This window comes from Limulus polyphemus, unplaced genomic scaffold (assembly GCF_000517525.1).
Source record: "Limulus polyphemus unplaced genomic scaffold, Limulus_polyphemus-2.1.2 Scaffold5413, whole genome shotgun sequence".
NCBI lineage: Eukaryota > Metazoa > Arthropoda > Merostomata > Xiphosura > Limulidae > Limulus > Limulus polyphemus.
In genome coordinates, this window is record NW_013671023.1 from 48631 (window position 1) to 58494 (window position 9864).

At 31.3% G+C, this 9864-nt stretch overlaps 1 protein-coding gene across 1 annotated transcript in view; it reads left to right on the forward strand.

Moving 5' to 3' along the window:
- Positions 1-2753: 2753 nt before the first annotated feature.
- LOC106472542 (extended synaptotagmin-3-like) overlaps positions 2754-9864 on the forward strand; it is a gene marked incomplete at its 3' end in the record, with an annotated part of 13238 nt that continues 6127 nt past the window's right edge. The window contains exons 1-3 of the mRNA XM_013933194.2: positions 2754-3413; positions 5924-5965; positions 7762-7899. Coding sequence (XP_013788648.1) covers positions 3084-3413; positions 5924-5965; positions 7762-7899 — 510 coding nt within the window. The remainder of the gene's footprint in view (positions 3414-5923; positions 5966-7761; positions 7900-9864) is intronic.

Here is a 9864-nt window from a genome sequence, read left to right on the forward strand (position 1 = left end):
ATATATATATATATATATATATATATATAGTAACTCCGTTTCTGTGTGTATATGTTGAAGCTTCAAAAAATGTAATGTTTATAGCATTTCCTAACTCTTACTGCACATGCTTAGCATATCGTGCAATGTTTGACCATGGAGAGAGTCAGTTGCACACAAAATGTGAACCTGGATAAATTTATAGATGTCAGGTGGTGTTTGTTGTAATGTACAAAAAAGTAAGACATTACAATAGCCACTGTAAGATTTACATATTTTGTAGTGTTTTCAGGTTTGCCGATTATCTACAGGTAAGAGTACCTATAAATAACGATAGGTTCGAGTAAGAAAAGATGTACAGAGTTAAAGCTGAAAATTTTACACAAATGAGTTGCAGAAGAGACACAGTACTATCATCCTTTATTTACAAGTTAAAAATATTGAAGAGTGCACTAGATGGCGCTTCTTAATAATCGGAAGAAAAATTTTAAAGAAAATCTTATAGAGACTGTCTAAAAGACAGAGAATATGACACATAAAAACAATTTAGCCATCTCTCTCACAGCACATGTGCTACTCAAGTGTCCAAGTGAAATGATATAGAGAATACCTCCGGACATTTAAAAACTAACCACAAAATAAAATCAGTACGAAACAAGGAGTATTTCCTATGTGTGAAAATCTACAAGTGTTCTAAAAGCATGTATATCTGAAATGTTTTGTAAGGTCTAGAATTACCATTCTAAGCTAAAAGAGGAGGGAAAATAAAGCATCGACAGGTACCTAAGCTCTGCTTAAGTTTGTTAAATTATAAGAACTTGTGAGTGAAAGTAGAGAATAATATATTTATATGTCAATCACACTGTATTTGTTGTATCCAGTACATGGTCACACTTGGTGTGTTTAGTTAATGTTAATGTGAACCGAACGAGACCTAGTTGTTAACATGCCCAGGCTGTGAATCCAAGAAGTCTTGGTTTGTGACCTTTTATTGCAAAATAGACACTCCACACGTTGGGACCATGTATGCATTATAAGAGTTGTGGTGGGTACTGATGTCTAACTGACTTCCCTCTAATTTATTAGTTCAAAATTAGGAATGGCTATGTGCAGAGAGACTTTTTGTAGATTTGAAAGTAATTATGAAACAAACAGATTAAATATACTGAGCTAACTGAACCTTGTAAGATGATATTGGGAAAATGGTTTAAAATATCTTTAATAGCAATTGCGTCCAAAAATAATTCAATCTAATCACATTTAGCAATCTGTAACTGCTGTATATTACGAATCGCAGTATTATAAGTTATATATATATATATATATGATATTGTTATTTGTTTAATTTAGATGTTAACTAGAAGGAACGTGACATTAACATTAAGCAAGTTTCACAAATAGTTAATGTTGTAATTTGTTTAATTTAGATGTTAGCTAGCGGCGCCTGACGTTACGATCAAGCAAGCACTAGAAATTTCTATAACAATAGTAGAATATAAATACGACGTTCTGTGCCATAAAGCATTGAGAGACTAGTTAAAAAGTAGGGATGGACAGTTAAGCACGTAGATAGAGTTGAATCACTAAGTGTGTTTGATATCGCGCTTATTGAGTTACTTTGCACAAGTAAGTTTATCTGTTTTACGTTAGATAACGTCATTTGTAACGTAGGCTTTCAACAATTTATGACAGTGTACAAAATGTAAAAGTTTGTAGAGACGTTAAATGAGGAAATAAAATAATCTGTTCTTGTCATATGGACTGAACGTTGAATTATTTTCACAAGATTATTTAAAAGAAACCACCAATGAAATAACAACAATGTAGTAAGTTTAACTGTTGTTATTAATTTGTTGGTTTTCGTATGTAGTTACTGGAGGGTTGCTTGTACTAGCCGTCTCCAAAGTGTGCAGTGCGATTTTTTTTAAAACTGTTCGCGAACCACGGGACCTTAGGTTCACAGTCCAGCATGTTAACCATTGGATAGCACTTAGTCTCAATGGTTAGCTCTTTTCCTCATTAGATTGTTTGCTTTGGTCAAAAGTTTCGATAATAACGAATTTAGGTTTAATTTTGTATATATTTTAAAGATGAGTAAAAAAACTGTTTCATTACATTATATTTCTATTTATCTATATATATAAAGATGAAGTGTGTATTTGTTTGCACCCTAGCTCCTCCGAGCCTATTGGGCCAATCTCAACTAAAATTTGTATGTAAACACTAAGAACAACGGATAATGTCATAATGAAGTCAAAATTGAACTTATCCCTAGTTCTATTTTGTAAAGTTTGTTGGTTAAATACTCACATCTTATTGAATTAATCTCAAAGAATCTTGGCAGGTTGACGCTGTATACAATGCTGAATATTCTAAAGGGATTCAAGGTCAAAATATGAAAGTTGCTGAACTGTTTCACAAACAACCATGCTTTTCTCATAGTCAATAAGATGTAGCGTGGGATAACCTCAAAATATTTATTTGTTTGGCAGATAGAAAGCAAACTGCAAATGTTTATGAAGAAGCTTTGTTATAATTTTAAATTTTTGAGATAAAGTTTATGTTCAAGTTATTACTTTGAAATATACGATGACTGCTGTTAAACTTACATTTTTTAATTAAGTTTAAACATTCCCTGTCAGTTGACGGGTATTTCAGCTTGTTTCTCATATATATTTAGAATATTTAACGTACTTCTATCAACAATTGATCATTATAACTATATTTGAATAGGTAGCGCTGTTGATTAGCTTAGACCACATTTGTCGAAGTCAGGTGGTGTGTGTTTGGCCGTGTTTCACGAGTTTACGTCTTTAAATAGGACCGGTTCTGGGTGTGGTGTAAAGCTATGTTTGGGTCCATCAAAATATATCACTTTTAGTAATTTATTCGCTTTGAAATTGAAAAAGCTGTAGGAGTAAGAAAATATAAATCTTTAAAAACGAAAGCACCTAGAATATAATAACTATAAATATAAATTAATCATAGATTCATAGAAAATTATTATAAAGTTATACTTATAATCTGATAACTTGTAGTTGTAACTTCAATGTAAGTTGTAAGGAACAGTAGTACTATTAATACTAGTAGTATCACTGTCACTTATGGAAAACCCAAACAGTTTGTCTACTACAGCCGTTGTTAATTCAACTGGCGTTTATTCCCCTTCTCCTCCAAGTTCAGATCCTTCTAATCGTGCTGGTGTGATTGTATCCTTGATTAAGATGTTTTGCAAAGGAGCATCAGTAATCTCTGGAGCTTATTTATTTGGAGTATTTGGGATCAGTCCATCATGGTTATTAATGGGATTAGTGATGTGGATGGTTAGAGAAAACCACTTGAAGAAAAAGCAGGATCGTATTGCTCACAATCAAGCAGCTGTAACTAATGAAAAAGCTGCAGTTTTAGCTAGATTAGAGGACTTACCTTCCTGGGTAGGTTTGATTGATATTGATCATTTTGTTTAATTCTAGTATCAACATTAATAAATGGGGATTTTATCAACCTCTTTGCAATGCAATATATCCTTTTATCAAATATATTTCTCCTTGTAATAATGGCCAGTGGAATAATTTAACTGGCACTTATGAATTCAGCATCTGACATCTAATCACTGTATTTCACTCATTTAGTTTAGATTCTTAAAGATTAATTTTTAAAGCAAGATGCAAAATCTTGGATAGGTTTTGTAACAGTTTGTTATACTTATTTATTTATAACATGCTAGGATTAAAAGCACAGTTTACTTTCAGTATTTCATTGGTACAACTTTGCACAATACAAGAAACAGATCCTCCTTCACGTGTAGCCTCACCAAATTAAACACTAATTTTTTAATGTGCAGACATTTGGAACAACACGGTATCCTGCCTGAAACACAGCCTTCATGATTTGAACTTTTATACTTGTCAGTTAATCATGTATTAATTACACATTTGCAACACCCAGTTATTGAGCCATGTTTTAACAGATTTTACATTTTTTCATGCTTTTAAAATATACCTTTCTTCCTATACATATAATTCCAAACTTAACTCTGCTGACTTTATATGTTGTAGAATATTTACTTTATACTTATTAGTAACTAGCCTGTTCTTGTTTACTAATAGTTTTGTGAATATCACCTCTGGACCAGTAATGATACATAGTATTGTAATACAGTACTTGAGTCTGCTGTCTAAATAACATAATAAAAAGACAACAAGGGTTTACTTGCTCCTTGAAGGCTATTTATGCCCACCTATCCCAAGAAAAATTAAACCCGTTGATTAGTTTCAGGAAATCATCAATTCCTCTCTTAAACCCTAGTTAGATGCCAGCTTCTTTCATTGCTGATGGAAATTTATTCCACGAGTTAATCACCCTGTTTAAAAATGAAACTGATTTAAATGGACCCCTATCTGTCATTTCTAAGTCTTAAACTTGATCCTCTTGTCTTATTGTTTTGAGAAATCAGCAAAAAAAAAATTATTATAGATAGATTTCTAAATTTTTAATAGCTCTATTGATCAGCCATTCACTCAGATGAATGTTGAAAATTTTTTATCAGTAATTGTGTTTAAATGTTTTTATGTTTCCATAATACACATATTCCTTGCATACAAGTGCTTTGTTTTTCCAAAATTTCTTACCTTAAGTGTATCACTTTATACTTCTCAATGTAAAAACTTGGATATATAATCTTAAGTTCTTGCAAGCCATTGCCATAGGAAGCAATTTTGGAATCTACAGTCACATAATATTTCTCCAAAGCATGCCAGTTCTAAGGGTCTAAGAGAGGAAGGGAGTCTGAGGCAATACCCCCAGAAAATTGAAAATTTAATACTATGAGATTGAATCGTCAGTCATTGTAACTACATGTATTGCATGTATATACAGTGTAACATATTGAATGTAAAGAAGCAAGTTTTAGTACATAAGTTGTAGCTATACATGTTATGAAAAAGTGGTCAGGCCATTGCCTGACTGGCCTTACCATTTACTATGCCCTTGCAAACTGATTGAGAATCTCAGTGTTCTGTCTTGAAAAAAGAATTTCCACAGTAGTACAGCATAGTATCATTAACAAAGTTGAATAACATATTGTCTGAATTGGTATCCAAATCAATGACAAATGTAATATGTCCTTTTTTCTTTATAACTTTTGACCATTATCGTAAACTTTTTAAGCAAATATTTTCCAAGAATGTTTGAAAAATTGACCATAGTGCCATGTACAAAACAAACAAATCTGTTTTTGAAATAGTTTTTAGAATATTTGTATCTAATCAGTTATATGTATGTATATTTTATATATGTGTGTGTGTGATCACTACCACCAGATTTTAACATCTGGCTTAGAATATTTTATATCAGTAAGTTTATCCCCCCCCCTCTCAAAGGACACTAACTTGTTGCAATGAATATTTGAAATCTACATCCTGTTTTTGTCTCAAATTAAAAAGAAAATTTGTTTTGTAAAAGAAAATGTTAAAGGGAAATTAAATTTTATTATATTTGCAAGTTGATTATAAACTTAAAATCTCTTAAACTGTTTTCATTAAGGATGTTAGGAGCTAATGTGAGAATTATTACATGCAGTGAAGTAATTTAGGTGTTTTTATTTCTATAAGTGAGATCAAAGAAAGAGAGTGAGTTTTTAACAAAGAAAATATACCCAAATAAACAAAGAATATATATATACAAATAAGGAAAGTAAAAAAATAAACAACAAACTAAATAACCCTTTGATTAGAAATTTCACTCTCCGGACACTTTTTTCTAGTCAAGGGTTAGCTGATGTTTGTGTTACGACAAAGAGCACACCCATGTAATAATTATTGAGTAATTTTACTCATACAAATACATACTATTGTTGTGTTAATTCACCATACTTGTAGTAACTAGTGATCATACAGATATGTCTATAATCTCAAATTAATGCTTACATCACTTGAAATTTTAGGTCTACTTTCCTGATGTTGAGAGAGCAGAATGGATAAACAAGGTAAAAAATGTCTTTACAAAATGATAAATAGTTTAATTCATAGGAACCAACCAGTTAACAAAACTGCTTCTTGCAGTTTGGTTTTAGTTTTGATTTAAGGCTATGAGTTTTATTGTCTTTCTTTTCTGTGTTAAGTTATAATATTTAAAAACGAATTTTAGAGCTACTATTTACCATATAGTTTTACAGAAAAACTTGTATAAATGAAGTAATAAATGGTATTAGAGTATCTAGTAAAACGTAAGTAACTAACTAATGGTTAGTCTTAGGTGACTGTGTAGACTACTTACTACAAGAATGAAAAAAGAGAGACATTATTCAGTTTATTATTATGTGTATATAAACTATTAGTTTTCAGAAAGAGAAGCTAAACTATTTTTTTCTTTTACTGCTAGGAATAAATTTATTTGTCATTATTGTTCTTACAAGTTACAGTACATGAGGAGAATAGTAGACATTTGGAATTGTACTAAAGATATTGAAATATTACTGAGGTATTCAGACTACTTGTTAAGCTGGGATAATATTTGGCAGATGCCTTTTAATTAAAGTCAGGCTATCCATATTCATTATCTTGTAGCCTTGCAGGAAGAACTGTTAGCAAAGTTTGGGAAGAAAAAGATTTGTGCACCACAAACTGTAAGAACTGTTTCTAACATAATGATGCATCTTCTTTTTCCAGTTCAGTATGAAATTTAGTGTGAGGTGTTTGTACTGTTAAAGTTATTTCTTACTATTCAGTGGAATTACAGCTTGCATGTACAGGTATGATACCTTCTAGACAATTTACTTTAGCTTGTGATAAAGCAGTCAAGATTTCTAGATTTTATACACACAAATATTAAGTCAAATGCTAGGTAAGGTGTTGGTTAGACTTTACTTGGAGTATTGTGTCCAGATTTAGCCACCTTATTTAAAAGAGAATGTTGAGTTGTTGAAGAGAGTTCATAGTAGAGCTGCCACAAATATTTTGGGTTCGGAGGGGTTATCTTAAGGGGATTAGTTGCGATTCCATGACACATTTTTGCTGGAGAAGAGAATGTCTCAGGATGGTATGATTGAAGCTTGTAAGAGTGTTAGAAGTTTGAAATCCATAAATATGAATGATGGTTTTAGAATATTTGCATACATTAAGATTAGACAATGCAAGTTTGTGTGGAAAACTTGGACTTTACTTCAGTTAGTGTTAGCTTTCTAACAGAAAAGTCATAGTCAGTCTGTGAAGTAGTTTACCTAAGTATGCCAAATTTATCCTTGTTATCCACTGGAATGTGCTATGTGTAAACTCACTGTGATAGCATAGGAGACAAAATTGTTAAATAGTATAGATTAACTCCAAGGTACAAAATCCAGTGACTCTTCAACTATTTTATAAAGAAATGGGTTTTTATAAAACAGTGTTTTTTCAGCAAGAGGATGGTAAACTTCAAGGACTAATGTTGAACTTATTCAAAAATAAAGAGTATAGACTTAGCTTATATTTTTATTATTAAATGTTGAGCTAGATCACCAAACTAAACTTGACTATAAACAGCCTCTAAATGTTGTTTTACATATATGCCTCTCTTATTTGATTATTTTTTTAAATCAATTCTGGTGTTATTGACACTTGCCACTTCTGTTTTAATTAACCTTTTGCTGTCTGCTTTTATAAAGAGCTTCCTATGTGGTTAAAACTTAGTTTATATCCTTTGAAAGCTTCATAATTAAGAAATGCAAAATAAAAATATATATTGTAGTGGAACTTAATGGTTCATAGGTATTATTAACATTCAGTTAACATTTATCATTTGTAGATCCTACACAAAATGTGGCCTTATATTGGTCATTACGTAGAGGATCTTTTGAGAACCAAAGTGGAACCAAGTGTTCGTGAGAGCTTGCCTTCATACTTACGGAGCTTTAGATTTGAAAAGATAGTCCTTGGAGACATGGTACAGTGTTTTTTTTTTACATTAATAAGCTTCTCTTTTAAGAGCCCAAGCTGCTGTGTAATCATGCACAGTCTTAATAAACATTATTCTTAACTCTTGTAAAATTAGTAAGGATGTGTTTTAGTTAGACATGTACTTTTGTGAATATGAATTATAGTCATGCAAGTATACTTCTGTATTCATTGTAAATGATACTTTAATACACAAATCCAAGTTTTAATATAGGTCTCACTTTATGAAAAGACCGGTATTGTTTTGTGTTTGCCATAAATTTCAATGGAAAAAGTTATGATTATGTAAAAATGTACGGTCATATTCAGTAATCAATTCTTTAATAAAACAATTTTAATATGAGTAGTATTGCTATTTCATTATATATCTAATCCATGTAATGCAAGAGAAAATTAAAATGTATCACTTTTATTAACACATGAAATTATATATTTTACAAATTTTCACATAAAATTTGGGATAAGCAGTAGCTGTTGAATAGTGTGTACAACAAAAGTGCATTAGGTCTAATTTGAAAATAACTCATTTTGTGGGAAATCGGTGATTTTAGACACCATTCAATTGAGTTAGATAATCGTGTTTATGACAAATGAAACTTGTAATTGTAAGTTGAAAATAATTAAATTTTACAAAAAGTATTTCATTGTACATTTATATCCTTTTACCAGATATTAGTTACTGTAGTTAATGGTTCACAGTATAATATGAATGGTATAAAAAATCATTTTAATGTGGAGCTTGTTCTTGTATGTGTTAAATAACATAGCCGGATATTCAGTTAAGGAATTTCTACATCACCATGGAAAGTGTTTTCATGTTAACTTATTATCCTGTAAAACATAAAATCCAAGGCATTAATGTATAAGAGCTAACTGAATTTATAGTTCAATGTGTTTTCAAAATAAGTTTTAAATTTTTTGTATGTGAAAACATGTAAATGGCAGTAGTTAGACTAAAGATGAGTTTTTACTTATTTTTATATTGTAGTTACTTGGTCATATATAAAAACAATCACAACAAAAATAGATTAAATACATTTATCGTAAAATACAATACATACAGTTTTTAGTAGACCTATATTATAATTATTTATAATGTAGAATAAGGCCTTCATTATAGAAACTGAAACATTATTCTACTTTAGAAACAGGCAGGAACAGCCCATTAAAACCGAATCTCCACTGTATTTATAATATAGTTTCTTAAACTTGTATTTCATCATATTGTCTGTTTTTTGACAATATATACTGGTGCAGGATGTATCTGCCCTGCATTTACAATTGAGTTATTACTTCTGCTCTTAATACCAGTTACAGGTATTGTCCTGTTCTTATGGTTGAGTTGAGGCAACGACATGACCCTGTAATGCCATGTTCAGTTTGTTGTACTTCTTGCTCCTATGGTGGTTGTGGGAGTTTGTCGGGTTTCAGCTTATTGCTAACTTCCTTTTTCATAATTCCGGTTGCTTGACGTATGACACTGTTTACTTACGGTTAGTATTAGTGTGTGTATATATAACATGGTCCACATACCCTAGCCACAATGTTTATGTTACTCTAATTTTGTTTTTATCTGAGTGATCCTCAACCTCCTGATGCTGAGGATGGGTTGTGGAACCTCATCTGTCTGTTGATGTTGGATAGATACTTAACCAAGGCTAGTTATTTTTCTCAATCATTACATTTTGGCAAACTGTCCCTTAACTTGCCATTTCTTCTCATGTGGGTATCGAGTTTTCGTTTCATAGAGTGCCTCTTCACCTGTGAGAGCCGGCTGCTTTCCTGTCTGGTTTATGTGATGGAGGATGATTTGCATTCACATTATTTTTTACTATATAATGAATTAAGCTTGTGCACATCCATTTTCGCTGTGAGTGCAAGTTTATTTCATTCTTATGAGGCAAAGAGTATACCTGTTCCAGAAGTAGTGCAATGCCCACACGTGTGCTTCGGT